This window comes from Hyla sarda, chromosome 5 (genome assembly GCF_029499605.1).
Source record: "Hyla sarda isolate aHylSar1 chromosome 5, aHylSar1.hap1, whole genome shotgun sequence".
Taxonomy (NCBI): Eukaryota; Metazoa; Chordata; class Amphibia; order Anura; family Hylidae; genus Hyla; species Hyla sarda.
The window spans coordinates 175,009,993-175,027,715 of NC_079193.1; the positions used below are offsets into that span (position 1 = coordinate 175,009,993).

General features: G+C 44.9%; 1 protein-coding gene across 1 annotated transcript in view; it reads left to right on the forward strand.

Moving 5' to 3' along the window:
- Window positions 1-17,723, forward strand: part of LOC130273646 (band 4.1-like protein 4B) — a 200,261-nt gene that overhangs the window by 68,267 nt on the left and 114,271 nt on the right. Inside the window, exon 4 of the mRNA XM_056520801.1 lies at window positions 9,447-9,514. Coding sequence (XP_056376776.1) covers window positions 9,447-9,514 — 68 coding nt within the window. The remainder of the gene's footprint in view (window positions 1-9,446; window positions 9,515-17,723) is intronic.

The window sequence follows — 17,723 nt, forward strand, 5'->3', positions numbered from 1 at the left end:
TAAAAATATATGACCTTATGTATTGCTGAAAATTTTCAAACAGTGCAATTACATCTCTTCCCCTTATCCCCTTACACCCTTCCCTTCAATTCCCTGGTTAGACTTGATGGACGTATGTCTTTTTTCAACCATACTAACTATGTAACTATTTCTCAGATATATATCAAGTTCTTTGATTTCAGTAGCTCTAGGAAGTACTTTTGCAATATAATGAAATAATAATTTAGATATTATAAAAAAAAAACGATTTATTGATTACAATTATTAAACATCAGCTCATTAATAATTAATAAATTAATAAACAATAGTAAATAATAAACAGTCATATATGTAAAGAATTACAATGACATATTCATCAGACAAGGATATAAAAAATGTCAATGCAGCAGTATAAGCTCAGTGACTACATATAGTAGAACTGCAAGTCACAGAAGTTAGTAACCATGTCACAGTATCAGTTATGAAGGTTAGGTCAGATATCATACAGTATATAGGCAAATTTCTCTGGAAGAGAGTTTGACATCAAATTATTTTAAAGGGGTACTCCGGTGTAATTTTTTATTTTTAAATCAACTGGTGCTAGTAAGGTAAACAGATTTGTAAATTATATGTAGAAGTATATATATTAGGGCTCAGGGTTTGAGACAACTGGACAGGTTGTGTTTCAAGTAATATTTCAATTTATTAAATATATATAGTGTGACCATAGAATATAAGATAAAATGTAAATAGCAGCAACTGCGTCTCACAGGGCCCTTGTGTAGGCGCAGCACCAACTATAAAGGACTATAACATGTGTATAGTACAGTATATAAAATATAAAAAATAATATACTTATGAAAAATTGTTAAAAAATATATAAAATATAGAGACCACCATAAACATATATAGAGAGGGGGATCTGGGTGGGAAAGTCTTAGTCCATCCACAATGGTCAATTATCTCCTCTCTTAAAAAAGTCCTGCTAATATAGACAGATTCCGGTATTTACGTAACCAATGGCAACCATATGCTTAGTAACCCGTAGCAACCATTCAGATGAGTCCGGCTATTGTGGTAGTTAGCACTTCAACTTTTAAGTAGAAGATATACTTGCTATTTGTAGACAATAGTAGACAAGCTAGTGTGCAGTCACTGTTAATATGCATGCATATTTGTATGATACTTTGTATCTCACCGCTCCCGGACACTGATGCGCTGAACTTCACGGGGATGCTGCGATCTCCTCCTGTTGCGCTGTGAAATCCCACAGTGTGTTAGCACTGAGTAGCTGTCTTGGCATGTGACAGCATCACCGGAGACTCGGCCGTCTCCCACAGTGGTGATGTTGGTAGATGGTGGGTTGTGGGTGGTGTTGTCGCAGCGGTTCTGCGGGTAAGCAAGTACATGTGCCAGTGACGTCCTCGTGGCAGCGAGGCGCGGATGTCTCCTTCACCGGGTGTCGGGTGATTGACAGTTTATTACCTGGTATCGGACTGCTATTTACTGAGCAGGGCAAATACACTGGTGGTCTCAATAGGTATTGAGGGGACGCTGGACGCGTTTCAGGGCTGTCTCAGTCCTTTCTTCAGCAGCTAAGAATAAGTATAATGGGGGGTCACTGTATTGTAATTTATATATTTAACTCCTCCTCTATCAATTAGTGACATCAGATCCAGCGTAAACAAAATAAACAAAACAAAATAGGGGTGTTAGATTTATGAATGAAAGTAGTAGAGCTCAGTACTATATGAATAGGACTGCTTCGAATTTAGTATATGTAATCGGCTGTGGAGTGCATTGAGAATAAAAAGACTTGTGTTAAATAATATAAGTGAGTAAATTAATATGTGGTATCTATTTGTGTAAATGAAATGCTGAGATATTAGATGAAGTTAAATTCATTGTGTACCGATATTGATAACTGACCATAAATGCAAAATTGTTTATAGTAAATATGTACAATTGTATGAAAGTATATAAATATTCTATAGAAGTATATAATATGATAATAATGAAAATATTGAAAATATTGGTGTAGTGTGGAATAGGTTATGTATTTTGTTGCGATAGGTTATGTATAATTGTGATGGTGAAGCCTAATAGGAATTGGGATGATTGTGGATTACCAGAAACCAGGTGTCTAAAGAAAAGTATCTATATTCATAGTGACCTAAAGTCAGTATATCTGTTGCAGTATAGAAGAAGGGACTGGATAGTGTGCATATGTGATATACATAAGATTGAATACAAAAGTAATAGATAATAGAGATATAAATAACAGAGTGATGTGGATAAAGGCAAGGGCCCGATAAAGGGTCTGTCGGGGTGCTGATAGTACAGTCAGACCCCGATGGGCCGTCCAAAGGGACCTCACCCATCTTTATTCCAAAAAGCCGAACAGTTCCAGGTCATTATTCAGGCCCTTGGGAGCTAGTGACCCAAATTCGGATATCTTGCGGGATTCTGCCCTAGACATTTTACCGATAAAATTCCCTCCCATCTTTGTGTATCTGTTGCAGTGCCGTATATCTTAAAAGGTTAGGGTTACCTTGGTGGACAGATTTAACCCAAGGTAACCCTAACCTTTTAAGATATACGGCACTGCAACAGATACACAAAGATTGGAGGGGAGGGAATTTTATCGGTAAAATGTCTAGGGCAGAATCCCGCAAGATATCCGAATTTGGGTCACTAGCCCACAAGGGCCTGAATAATGACCTGGAATTGTTTGGCTTTTTGGAATAAAGATGGGCGAGGTCCCTTTGGACGGCCCCTCGGGGTCTGGCTGTACTATCAGCACCCTGACAAACCCTTTATCGGGCCCTTGCCTTTATCCACATCACTCTGTTATTTATATCTCTATTATCTATTACTTTTGTATTCAATCTTATGTATATCACATATGCACACTATCCAGTCCCTTCTTCTATACTGCAACAGATATACTGACTTTAGGTCACTATGAATATAGATACTTTTCTTTAGACACCTGGTTTCTGGTAATCCACAATCATCCCAATTCCTATTAGGCTTCACCATCACAATTATACATAACCTATCACAACAAAATACATAACCTATTCCACACTACACCAATATTTTCAATATTTTCATTATTATCAATATTATATACTTCTATAGAATATTTATATATTTTCATACAATTGTACATATTTACTATAAACAATTTTGCATTTATGGTCAGTTATCAATATCGGTACACAATGAATTTAACTTCATCTAATATCTCAGCATTTCATTTACACAAATAGATACCACATATTAATTTACTCACTTATATTATTTAACACAAGTCTTTTTATTCTCAATGCACTCTACAGCCGATTATACTAAATTCGAAGCAGTCCTATTCATATAGTACTGAGCTCTACTACTTTCATTCATAAATCTAACACCCCTATTTCGTTTTGTTTATTTTGTTTACTCTGGATCTGATGTCACTAATTGATAGAGGAGGAGTTAAATATATAAATTACGATACAGTGACCCCCCATTATACTTATTCTTAGCTGCTGAAGAAAGGACTGAGACAGTCCTGAAACGCGTCCAGCGTCCCCTCAATACCTATTGAGACCACCAGTGTATTTGCCCTGCTCAGTAAATAGCAGTCCGATACCGGATAATAAACTGTCAATCACCCGACACCCGGTGAAGGAGACATCCGCGCCTCGCTGCCACGAGGACGCCACCGACACATGTACGTGCTTACCCGCAGAACCGCTGCGACAACACCACCCGCAACCCACCATCTACCAACATCACCACTGTGAGAGACGGCCGAGTCTCCGGTGATGCTGTCTCATGCCAAGACAGCTACTCAGTGCTAACACACTGTGGGATTTCACAGCACAACAGGAGGAGATCGCAGCATCCCCGTGAAGTTCAGCGCATCAGTGTCCGGGAGCGGTGAGAAACAAAGTATCATACAAATATGCATGCATATTAACAGTGACTGCACACTAGCTTGTCTACTATTGTCTACAAATAGCAAGTATATCTTCTACTTAAAAGTTGAAGTGCTAACTACCACAATAGCCGGACTCATCTGAATGGTTGCTACGGGTTACTAAGCATATGGTTGCCATTGGTTACGTAAATACCGGAATCTGTCTATATTAGCAGGACTTTTTTAAGAGAGGAGATAATTGACCATTGTGGATGGACTAAGACTTTCCCACCCAGATCCCCCTCTCTATATATGTTTATGGTGGTCTCTATATTTTATATATTTTTTAACAATTTTTCAAAAGTATATTATTTTTTATATTTTATATACTGTACTATACACATGTTATAGTCCTTTATAGTTGGTGCTGCGCCTACACAAGGGCCCTGTGAGACGCAGTTGCTGCTATTTACATTTTATCTTATATTCTATGGTCACACTATATATATTTAATAAATTGAAATATTACTTGAAACACAACCTGTCCAGTTGTCTCAAACCCTGAGCCCTAATATATATACTTCTACAGACAAACTACTATCTGACACCTTGGGTATAGGTGTCTAATTAGGTAGCCCGGGTTTATTTGGTGGGTAGTCAGACAAGAGCCTCTCCAACTCTTCTATAAGATTTGTAAATTACTTCTATTTAAAAATATTAATCCTTCCAGTACTTATCAGCTGCTGTATACTACAGAGGAAGTTCTTTTCTTTTTGAATTTCTTTTCTGTCTGACCACAGTGCTCTCTGCTGACACATCTGTCCATTTCAGGAACTGTCCATTGCAGAAGCAAATCCCCATAGAAAACCTCCCCTGCTCTTGACAGTTCCTGACATGGACAGAGGGGTCCGCAGAGAGCACTGTGGTCAGACAGAAAATAAATTAAAAAAGACAAGAACTTGCTCTGTAGTATACAGTAGCTGATAAGTACTGGAAATAAATAGAAGTAATTTACAAATCTGTTTAACTTTCTGGCATCAGTTGACTTAAAAAAATAGTTTCCCACCAAAGTACCCTTTTAAGAATAGGTAAACATTTTAGAAATCAGGCTAGGGGGTCCAGTTAAGGAAAAGGCATAAAGAAAAATGAATAAAAAATTATGACATAGTGAGATAATGGTAAATCCCATTAGCCAACATATGTAAAACAATACATTCACAGCATGGTGCAAAGGCATACCTGATAATTACCAAAAGTCTTATTTAAAAAAAACACCAACAGTAGTCAATTATGTGCAATACGTTTTTATAAGCACACTTTATGTAAATCTGTTATCTGGTAGGGGATTCCATCTACACAAAATACACACAACATTTAGATTCAGTCTTTCTCTGACTGCTGAGCATTTTTAAATGGTTCTTGGTTAGATATTCTTATTAGACATTCATGCTGTTTGTCCCATGCTTTTGTTTTCTATTTTAAATTATTGCAAAACTTTGTAAGTTTCATACATACAACAATGAATTTCTGTTCTAGTCAAATGAGGTCCCGATGACATGATGGCACATCAATTTTTTGATAACACAATGGAGTCACTCAGGAACTCAGAATTATTTTATGCTACAATACTGTTTGCGGTGAGTTTTAGGAGCTATTAAATGGCAACTTTATTTTATTAAGCAAGAGAAGTTGACACATAAAATTTAGTTATTTGAGGTTGTCTGTTTTGTTAAAGAAGTGTATTGAATACATTTTTAACTCACAATAACAATGTGCTTACCCCCTCAACAAAATATATATGTGTATATATATATATATATATATATATATAATATAATATAATAAGATGCCCTTAACGGACAGCCAGTTCCCCTACATTAACCCAATATACAGGGTAAAAGTGCAGGTGAACGGGTTAAAAATGGTGCATAACTTACCCAAAACAGTGCTGCCATTCCGGAGATACAGGGTGTATTATCCTCCATTGCTAATATGCAAATCGCCGGCATATGCAGCATCCCTGCCTCCATCTTTTCTGCTCCCATATGGCAACCAAATCTTGCTCACATGGGAGAAGAGTCAATAAATATTCACGAGGTGGGTGAGCATATAGGAGCAATGGAGACAGAGGCAGGGATGCTGGTAACCTGGATCCTGCCTCCAGTGAGCAAAGAACCATATTTACATATTCGCAACTGATGATACACCCTGTATCTCCAGAATGGCACCTCCGATAAGGGTGTTCGTGACATCAAGCCACACCCCCTCCATTCATGTTTATGGGAGGGGGCGTGAAAACTAGTATGTAGCAGTCATGCCTCCTCCCATAGACATGAATAGAGGGGGCGTAGTGGTTGTAGTCACCAGTCATCCAGCATGGAGCGGGGTGGGGGTCAGAGAATGTTGGCGGACAGTTAGAGACCCTTGAGAGAGTGTTTTTTCTTGGGGTCAGTGGGGAATGGATGGGAAGGTAAAGGAAGGGGGAGGGATAGTTTAAGGATTGACATGCTGAAGGGAGGAGGCTTGTCTGGTCCTTTTATTTTTTTATTTTTTTTTATCTATTTGCTAAATGGTGAAGGTCTTATATTGGAATATTTGGGGGATGTCAGATAAAACTAAAAGATGCACACTTTTTGACCAGATCTGTAGAAATTTGCCAGCTAAAGTTTGCCTTACAGAGACTCATCTGTCTTCGGAGAATGTGGCTATTTCTTCGAGAAAACGGGCTATCTTGGAATTCCATTCTACCTTCTCCAATCTTTCAGCTGGTGTTTCGGTATATGTCAACAAACAGATTCCTTTCAGCATTAAATCTTAGGCAATAGACAAAAGAGGGAGGTATATTTTTTTACATTGTATAGTGGAGTGGAAAGAAATGATAATAGCTTTTGTGTATATAGTCCCCCCCCCCCCCCAACCCCACTCCTCCTGCCTTATCCCTTGAGAATCTCTTATTCTCATGACGTTATTAAAATTTGTAGAATCAAAGCCTGGTCTACCACTCTTAGTTGGGGGGGGGGGGGGACTTCAACTCAGTTATGGATTGGCGGAAGGATAGAATAGGTGGCAGCTCTAATATATAGAAGGGGCATTCTCTGTTGAGTAAGTTTATGGAGGAAGTGGGGTGGATGGATTTGTGGAGGGAACTATATGGGGATAGAGCTGTTTGTACTTCCTCCTATAGGACCGCTTCAAGATTTGATATGTTCCTTGCAAATCATAGGGCTGCCGGCTTCTTTAAAGAGACATTGTCATTACGAAAAAGTTTTTATATTTTGTAGTACTACTGATAAGATTACTTTTTTCAATATACATTTTGCATTGTATTTGTATTTTGCAGCATACTGAATACCGGTCGTAAAGTGTGTTGGTATCCAGTATGGGAGATCACCATTGCACCACTACAGCCTTCAGATGTTTCTAAACTACAACTCCCATGATGGGAGTTGTAGTTTTTCAACAGCTGGAGATACAATTTTTGTAAATCTCTGTTTTAGAGTTGTATATTCTCCAGCTGTGTGCCTCCAGCTCTTGCAAAACTACAGACAATGGATGTGTGGGCATGCTGGGAGTTGTAGCTAAAGGCAACACTGCCCTAACACAGTGCTTTACAAACACTGCAACTACAGCTCTTGCAAAACTACAATTCCCAGCATGCTTGAACAGCCAAAGCTTCCTCTGACTCCTGAATTACAAAGAAGCTGATCAGACATTCAGGAGTCTGTGAAAGCTGAATGACACACATAGTGAGAGCTATGTTGATTAGCATGTAGCTTTACTAAGAGTAGATAGAAAATGTATGCATAAAAACTACTGTACAGTGATTTGCAGACTGCCAAGAGAACATAGGGTTACAGAGTACAGTGATTTGCAGGCTGCCAGGCTGCTCCCAGACTCAGAGCAGATAAGTCATCCACAGTGAAGGAGAGAGATGGACTCGCCCCCTCCATAAGGCAAGAAGACAAAGCAAGTGAGCAACATATAAATGCTATTTGTTAGAGATATATAGGTCCTAGACACATAAAAATTATATGTACATGTTCAAAATTAGGTACTGAGTAACATATCACTTGGCACTATGACAGGTACGCATTAAGGGAAGATTTTGGGCAGAGGGAATTAGATAGTTTAAGGAGTAAGTGGGAAAATTCACTTGGTTATATCTCAGATCAAGTATGGGCAAGGCCCTCCAAAATGTAAAGTCCATATCTGATCATGTTAATTTTAGTTTGATTCACAGAAAGATATTTTAAAATATATCTTTTTCTTTTAAGAGATTAAAGCAGTATGGGTATAGAGAAGTTGCTCAATGTGCCAGGTAGACATGTGCAGAACCAAAAATTTTGTTTCTTTTGTTTTCGTTTTCAAAAACTTTCTGTTCTGTGAATATTCGGAATGCTGTTAATTCGTTATATTCGGTTTTCGGATGCATAGGCTAAACATTTTTTTCGTTTTCGGATGCATTCGTTAATAACATCGAATGCATTCGTTAATTCGGATCTTTCGTTATATCTGTAAAATTTGTTAAATTTAGCATTCGTTATGAAACGAAATGCACATTAGTTTCACTTGCTGATCCTCTTTTGTAATAAATAGCAGGTGTTACCTTAGGATTCTTGTTGTTTTCACCTTTTTTTGCAGTTTTCTCTGTGTAGGAAGTCAAGTTTTCCACAGGTAAACTCAATGAAAAAAAATCTAATTAATTCCTTACATTCGGTTTACTGATAACGAATGCATTCGTTATTCGTTAACATACATTATTCGTTATGCGTTATTTAACAAATGCATTCATTAACTGTATATTCGTATTCTTTTTTGGAAATATTTGATTTTTTTTCCCGTGCATTTGGATTGTAACGAACACGCGAAAATGGGAAAATTTGTTAAGTTTAGTATTCGTTCCAAAACGAATTGCACATGTCTAGTGCTAGGTACAAAAAAAACATTAACTCACCTTCCTCCATTCCCCCGTTGCGCTGCTTTAGCTCTTCAGTCCTCCGGTCCAGTCTCCTTCCTTCCTTCCGTGTGCACAGATCGTCACACTGCAGTCAGTGTATCTCCGGCCACAGCAATGTACCACCTTGGCTGGTGATAGGCTGGGTGCAGTGTCATGTAAGGAGCCTGAGCTCTGCCTTCTCCCTGCTGCCCGGGCTCCTTTTCTGGCACTGCGCTCAACCTATCACTGGCTGAGGAGGGACATGATCATGTTCCTTCTTTGCACTGAACAATTTCAGCAACGGAATTGTCCACCACTGGAATTCCTCAGCGTGAACTGGTCTCACAGAAGACCCATTCACACTGATGCTAATGTTCACTGCATGTAATTCCACTTGCGGAATTCCGTTCACTGAATTCCCCAGGAATTACGCAATGCGCACATACATTAGAGTGTGAATAGTTAGTGCTGTAACAGGAAGTGGTTAACACAGGTAAGTTGTAGCATAACAAACTTGTTTATGGTTCTTAATAAACTGCTAGGCAAAACTAATTTCCACATGAAAGTATATCTCTGAATAAAAGTAGGACATGTATTTAAGTATTCTTTTTTTCATTTTAGGTTGGAAGAGAAGAGTCATGTGGGTCAGATTTCAGTAAGAGTCCAAGCCTTCAGGACACTAATGTAAGGTCTGTTATTGCCTGTTTATTGCATTTGCAAGCAGATATAGAAATTTTATGTATCCAGTTGCTAGATTTAATGTGTTATACCTATACTTAACTCTAAGCAAGATATTCAAATTTTTTTTTTATTTATGTTATATTTTTTATTTTTAATAAAGGGAAGTAAGCATGTGCAATCTTTTTTTCTTGGCACATTAATTAAATGGGAATGTCACTTAAAAAACTCTTAACATGTTGCAGAGACAAAAGTTTTGATCAGTGAGAGTTCAGTCTGCGACCAACAGCAAGAACTAGAAGAGCACACTAGCAAAACAAACTTAAAATGTAAGTTTATTGCATTTTCTCAGTCAGCCACGCATTAGCCCACTCTTCCTAAAAATTGGCTGGGGTTTGAACAATCAGACCATGACTGATCAAAACGTTTGACGTGTCTTTTGGACATGTCATTTTCTTTTTTTTAAACAACAGGTACACTTTAAACATATTTGTACTAACATTACAAAGATTTCTGTTTGCTATTATTATTGGAAGTTAGAGATTTTACTAGAAATTTTATACTTCTCATAAGAAAGACCTTGCTACAAGGTACCAATAGTCTGAGATAGAAGCACATTTGTATCACACATTTCCCTTATGTCCTGAGAGTTTACTGTAATCCTTATCCTTTAAAGGGGCACTCCAGTGGAAAACATATTTTTTCATATCAACTGGCTCCAGTAAGTTAAACAGATTTGTAATTTACTCCTATTAAAAAATATTAATCCTTCCTGTACTTATCAGCTGCTGTATACTACAGAGGAAGTTGACTTGTTCTTTTCTGTCTGACCACAGTGCTCTCTGCTGACACCTCTGTCCATGTCAGGAACTCTCCAGAGTAGGAGCAAATCCTCATAGCAAACCTCTCCTTCTCCAGACAGTTCCTGACATGGACAGAGGTGTCAGCAGAGAGCACATCCTGTGAACACAGCAGTTTCAGTGTGTGAAGTTGTCGGGTGTGTCTCCTTTGAGCTCCAGACTTCCACACAGAGAGAAGCAGCGTTTTTCATCTGCCTTTCCAGGGGTGTGGCAGGCCCCTGGGGAGAGCTTTCCTGCATGGAGCCAAGGGAGTCTCGGGCTTCTACCTCTCGTTCCCGGCTGGCGAGAGGGGGGAAGATAGTATCTACAGCCGGTTCCAAGGTCGGAGTGAGGCGTTCCAGAAGGGCCCGCAGAAATGTGGTGCCCACTCCCCCGACCGGATCAGAGGGACGTAAGGCAACAGCAAAGACCAGCGGTCCTTCTTCTACCCCGGAACCCCAGCAATGGGGGGCACGGGGACCAAGGGAGTCATTGGCGACCTATGGCTCAAGGATACAAGCCAAGATGGTGGAGTACGAAGAGCTGGGCAGGAAGCTGAGGAGCCTGAGAGAGGACCTGAGATTTGCCCGCTACCAGGCTGACCAGGGCCCTACAGGTAAGAGGCAGATGTTCACTGCCCTGGTGCGGGCTCTGAAGATAGAGGTGAAGGAGGCCAAAAGAAAAATCTTTGAGGGGGCAGGATTCCTGAAAGAAAAACCGATTAATAAGGAGAGATTCAAAGAAAGGAAATATGGTGCAGGCTGCCCTCAGGAGAGCAGTGATGAGGATGAGGAAGGAGGGGAGGGAGATGTCGGCTGTGGGAAGTGAAATGGATGCCACCCCTAGTGTGTGTGACCCCCAGCCCCCCCAAGATAGCTACCCTGAGCCCACCAAGGTGGCGCTACCCTCCAGTGATGGGGAGACAGAGGAGATCGGTGAGGAGGAGCTGGCCAGTGGGGGTTTGCTGCAAGCCATTATACAGCAGGAGTCCCCTACCCGTATGAATGATTTTGCCTTTGGTGAGGATCTCGGTAAAGATGATCTAGTAAAGAAAAGGAAGAAAAGGCAGAAGGTTCAGGAGACTGTGACTTATGTGTTTCGTCCTTACCAGCAGTCTGAGCCAGCTTTAAAGTTGGTTCAGACTGCTGGGCTCCCCAAACTGCCAGTCCCCGTTTCTGTGGTGAAGCAGGGCCAGAAAGAGGGGTACAGCATGGCGTCCAAGATGGCAGAGGACACTATAGAGCCAGGAAGTCCTATTGGGCTTAAGGTGGGCAGCCCTGGTGCTGCGGGACCGCCCCAGGGTGGTGGGGAGCGTGTCCAGGCACCAGGGGCAAGCTATACTACTGTTTGCTCTGGGAGCGGTTCCCCGGGTGTTGCTGGCACTGCGGGGCACTTCCCTGTGAGGGAGGGGGGGGGGAGTGTCCAGATAAGTGATATGTCTGTGTGCTTGGGGGGCGGTCCCTCGAGTGCCGTGGACATTACCGGCGCTGCAGGGCACTCCTCTGTGAGGGAGGGGGAGTGTCCAGGTGTCGGGAGTGGAAAACGGTCGGTCTGTGGGTGCTGCGGGGCACTCTCCTGTGAGGGGGGAGAGAGTACGAGCGCCAGTGCCAGCTGCAGAGGCAGACATGGTGATGGCGTTGTGGGAGGAGCTGGGGTGCGCTCGGAGGGGCAGCCCCAGGCTTAGGCAGTAACATCGCCCATGGAAGAGGAGCCATCAGTGTCGACCCCAGCAACAGCTAAGCAATCAAAAAAGACTCTGTTAAAACCGGCAGTACTACAAGACCCAGCCAGCCCAGGATACGTTACGCAGGACGCGAGTGTAGGATGTGAGGATGTTGGGTGTGGTAGTGTTGTGAATGAGTGCATGTGGGAGTGTTAGTGGAGTGAATGATGGTGGGAGTAGTAGTGGTATGAATACAAAGTCTGGTATGGATGATGAGAATTGTGGTGTGGATGTTGGTGGGTGTAGTGGTGTGATTGGTGGTCCTGGGTCTGAGTCTGGGTCTGGTTCGGCTGCCCCCCCGGTAGTGACTGTTCCTAGGAGCTATGCTTATGTTGCTGCCGGGGGGTCCCCCTCTCCATCTGGCCCCGGGGGTCACTTGCAGCAGCGCCTCCTGGAGGCTCTACGTAGGGGCGACAGGTCAATCCAGATAGAGGGAAGGGGTGAGGTTGACCTGTCTTTCTGGATAGAGAGGGACGGTTTGGGGGCATTCCGAGAACAGAATGGGGAGGTGGTCGGGTCCCTCCCCACACCCGGGAAGGTCAATAACCGTAGGAACATGGTCCGTCTGATTTGGAGGAGCAGGGATGTGTGCCTGCCTCGCGCTAAAGTGGTTGAGCTCCTCCTCCAGATGGAATTCAGGGCGAGTGACATCTTTGCCCTGGTTCACCCCTACGGTTCATCCGAATTTGACGTCAGTTTTGTTCAACCGGAGGGTCTCGAACTCTTTTGGTCGAACTACGAAGTGGCCAAGAATGAGCCAAACTAAGTCGGGAGGAAAATCGTAAGAGGAGTAGGGAGCTGGAGAGTGCCCAGGTGACTGGGGTAGCTTCGGCCCCTGCTCCTGAAGCTGGCCCTGTAACCACTGAAGCCCTGGGGGAGAACGTGCTGGATGAGGAGATCAGGAGGCTGCGCAGAGAGGAAGGCAATATGGCCGACCCTTCCGATTCCTCCCACTATGAAAGTGTGGATGAGGAGAGTGGGGAAAGGCCAAAAAAGAAAGACAAGGGCAAAAGGAAAAGGAGAAAGAAGAGGTCGGAGCCCTCTGTTAAGCCTTGTACTGCGGACCAGGTCCAAAACGGAAGCCTGACTGCCCCCCCTCTGATTGACCTGTCAAACCAGTACCTCGTCCTCGATACCATCTCCTCCCCCTCCTTGGAGGGGGAAGGTGAGGGCGGGGTGCCTAGGGTGAGAGAGCCTCTGGGGGGAACTGGGCCCTGTCCTGCGGAGGCACCTTCCTCGGAGGGCATGGCTGGACTGGGGCCGGACGGAGACGGGGGCCACTTGGACCAATCAGAGTTTAAAAAAAAGTCCAAAAGTGTTCCTGCCTTTTCCTCTTCTTCAGGGATAGAGGGGGCAAAAAAGAAGGGGAAGCAGAAGTAAAGGTGTGGCCGTCTAACTCAATCACCCATGATGGCGGCACTCACCCCACTGACGCTGGCATCTATTAAGTGTGCCAGTATATATATGTGCAAGTCTGATACGGCTAGATTCGCAGCCTTCGATTTTCTCGGCCGCGTTGAAGCCGATATTTTCTTTTTACAGGAGACCAGGTTGTCAGATCTAGCCTCTCTGGTGAAAGCCAGAAGAGAGTGGAGGCGCGGGCCCTCCCACTGGTCTCTTGTGGCTGAGCCGTATAGTGGGGTGGCGGTCCTTTTTACCGCTCCGGTTGAATGCAGACGGGTTATTGAGTTAGAAATGGGGAGGTGCCTGATCTTAGAGGTGCCTGATCTTAGAGGATTTGATCGGGTGAACCACGAGTATCTCTGGTCCGTCCTCCTGAGATATGGCTTACCGTGTACTTTTGTAAATTGGCTTAAGATCTTAAATGCAGGGGCAAAGAGTTTCCCGCTGGTGAATGGGTGGTCTTGGAGTCCGTTAGGGTTGTCCTTTGAGTCCGCTTTTATACGTGTTCGCGATTGATCCCTTCGTCCGGAGGGTAGATTGTGGGCCGTTGGCCGGAGTCGGGATGAGTCTGGCGGAGCTGGATGTCACCCAGAGAGTGGTGGCGTACGCTGATGATGTCACTATTTTCGGCTCTTCGAGGGAGGAGGTCGATGTGGTGATGTCGGAGGTGGACCACTACTCGGAGGCATCCGGGTCCAAGTTCAACCAGGATAAGTGTGAAAGTCTCTGGCTGGGAGGGGGGGATCCCACGTTTGATCTCCCGGACACCCTCCCAGGGCCCCAAGACAGCAAAAATCCTGGGCATCACATTCGGCCAGGATGATTATCCCACCAAAAACTGGGACGGTAAGCTCCAGGATGCCACTTGGAGGGTGAACCAGTGGAGGGTTTGGTCTATGACCCTCAGGGAAAGGGTACACCCGATCAAATCGTACCTGCTCCCCTTGTTTATCTATCTGGGCAGTGTATGTATCTTGCCAAGGCTTACTACACTAGGGTTTACAGCCTGTTTTTCCAACTGTTATGGGGGAGCAGGTTGAACCTAGTCAAGAGGGAGGTTACGTACCGCAAGAGGAGGCTAGGGGGTTTATCTATGGTAAACCCTGTGGTGTTCTTAACCAGCACCTTCTTGAAAGCTAACATCTTGAACCTCTGGAAGGAGAGGGCTCCTCCATGGGTACTCTCCTGCAGGGAGTGGTTTCGGCCTTTCTTCCAGGAATGGGAGAGAGGAGGGCAAGTGAAGGACCTCCGTACGCCCCATGGATATCTTCCGGCTTAGGCTACCCCGACTCTGAAGGCTATGCGTCGGTGGGGTCTGGGAGTGTGGGAGATTAGGACCCAGTCAAGGCAGTTCCTTGACAAATGGGTTCTGTTTACCCACTTCCAGAAGCCTCTGGCGCTCAGGGACTGCCCAGGTCGGTATCTGAGGGTGGGGTTGTATATTTTAAACTTGAAAAGGATCCCCCAGAAGTTTTGGGACTTGGCCTGGCGCTGCTTTCAGGGGAAGCTAGGTGTAAGGGATAACCTGAAGTACAGGAACTCTGATGACCGGGGGTGTCCCCGAGAAGAGTGTGTGGACACGCTGGAAAGCATGGACCATTTCCTGCTTATTGTCCCTTTAACGTAGGGGTCTACAACCAGGTGGGCGCTTCCATCGGCTGGAGTCAACTTGCTGGCCTTACCTATCCGGAGTGGGCTTTTGGGGCATTCAGGACCCTCGGTGGCCGAGATCGAAGCACTTTATTTTTAGTCAGCTTAGTGATGAAGTATCACACGTGGAATGTACGGTGTTTAGTGTCCACCCAACAGAAAGTCCTCTCCGAGGTGGAGGTCTGTAGGAACATCACCGGTGACCTCGGGAAGATCAGGTCTTTGGAGTATGGCAGTCTTGGTACCAGTAGGGCTTCTCTCCTATGGAGAGGGTTTTCTTTTCATGTGCCCTAGGTACTAGACTTTTTTGGTAGAGTACCTTTATTTTAGTTAGGGACAGGCATACAGGGATAGGGTGATAATAGGGTCAGTTTTAATGAAGGGATAGAATTAGGGAGAATAGTAGGGGGAGTTAGGGAAAGAGTTTAAATTTCTTCAGTGTATCAGATCTGCCATCCTTCTCCCTGGTGGTGGGCTGTTGCATGTGCACCATAGCTTTTTGTTTTGTTTTCAGCTGATATGGTATGAAGGGCTTACAGGCACTGAACTTGGGCCTAAATTGGGTTGTGGTCTTGTATATAAGGTTGTATTTAGTTGGTTGGTTGGAGTGCTAGGTGGGGAGGGTGTATTTGTGGGTTGTGGGGTTTTGTTTCTTTGGGGACCTGACATGGGTCATGTTACGCCGAGCGCTCCGGGTCCCTGCTCCTCCCCGGAGCGCTCGCGGCGGAAGCGCTGCACTGACATTCGCGATGGGGATGCGATTCGCATAGCGGGACGCACCCGCTCGCGAATCGCATCCCAAGCCACTTACCCGTCCCGGTCCCCGGCTGTCATGTTCTGGCGCGTGCGGCTCCGCTCTCTAGGGCGCGCGCACGCCAGCTCTCTAAGATTTAAAGGGCCAGTGCACCAGTAATTGGTGCCTGGCCCAATCAGTCTAATTAGCTTCCACCTGCTCCCTGTTTATATTACCTGTTTATATTACTGACTACGAACCTTGCCGCCTGCCCCGACCTTCTGCTACGTCTGACCTTGCCTCTGCCTAGTCCTTTTGTCCCACGCCTTCTCAGCAGTCAGCGAGGTTGAGCCGTTGCCGGCGGATACGACCTGGTTGCTACCGTCGCAGCAAGACCATCCCGCTTTGCGGCGGGCTCTGGTGAAAACCAATAGCAACCCTAGAACCGGTCCACCGACACGGTCCACGCCAATCCCTCGCTGACACAGAGGATCCACATCCAGCTAGCCGAATCCTAACAGTAGATCCGGCCATGGATCCCGCTGAGGTGCCGCTGCCAAGTCTCGCTGACCTATCCACGGTGGTCGCCCAGCAATCGCAGCAAATTGCCCAACAAGGACAGCAGCTGTCGCAGTATACCGCCACGTTACAGCAACTTCTGCCACTGCTACAGCAGCAACCATCTCCTCCGCCAGCTCCTGCACCTCCTCCGCAGCGAGTGGCCGCTCCTAGCCTCCGCTTGTCCCTGCCGGACAAATTTGATGGGGACTCTAGACTTTGCCGTGGCTTCCTGTCTCAATGTTCCCTACATATGGAGATGTTGTCGGACCAATTTCCTACAGAACGGTCTAAGGTGGCGTTCGTAGTGAGTCTTCTGTCTGGAAAGGCCTTGTCTTGGGCCACACCGCTCTGGGACCACAATGATCCTGCCACAGCCACAGTCCAGTCCTTCTTCGCTGAAGTCTGTAGTGTCTTCGAGGAACCAGCCCGAGCTTCTTCTGCCGAGACTGCCCTGCTGAACCTGGTCCAGGGTAATTCTTCAGTAGGCAAGTACGCCATCCAATTTCATACTCTCGCCTCCGAATTATCTTGGAATAAGGAGGCTCTCTGCGCGACCTTTAAAAAAGGCCTATTCAGTAACATCAAGGATGTGCTGGCCGCACGAAAGATTCCTGCCAACCTGCAAGAACTTATCCATTTGGCCACCCGCATTGACATGCGTTTCTCTGAAAGACACTAGGAGCTCCGCCAGGAAAAAGACCTTGATCTCTGGGCACCTCTCTCCCAGTATCCTTTGCAATCTACCCCTGTGCATCCCGCCGAGGAGGCTATGCAAGTGGATCGGTCTCACCTGACCCATGAAGAGAGGACTCGCCGTAGGGATGAAAATTTATGTCTGTACTGCGCTAGTACCGAACATTTCTTGGTGGATTGCCCTATTCGTCCTCCCCGTCTGGGAAACGCACGCACGCACCCAGCTCACGTGGGTGTGGCGTCTCTTGGTACGAAGTCTGCTTCTCCACGTCTCACTGTGCCTGTGCGGATTTCTCCTTCTGCCAACTCCTCCTTCTCAGCCGCGGCCTTCTTGGACTCTGGTTCTTCTGGAAATTTTATTCTGGCCTCTTTGGTGAATAGGTTCTGCATCCCGGTGACCCGTCTCGTCAAGCCGCTCTATATTTCTTCGGTCAACGGAGTGAAGTTGGACTGCACTGTGCGTTACCGCACAGAGCCCTTGCCTATGAGCATTGGACTGCATCACGAGAAAATTTAATTTTTCGTCCTGCCCAACTGCACCTCTGAAGTCCTCCTCGGTCTTCCATGGCTCCAGCATCATTCTCCCACCCTTGACTGGACCACCGGGGAGATCAAGA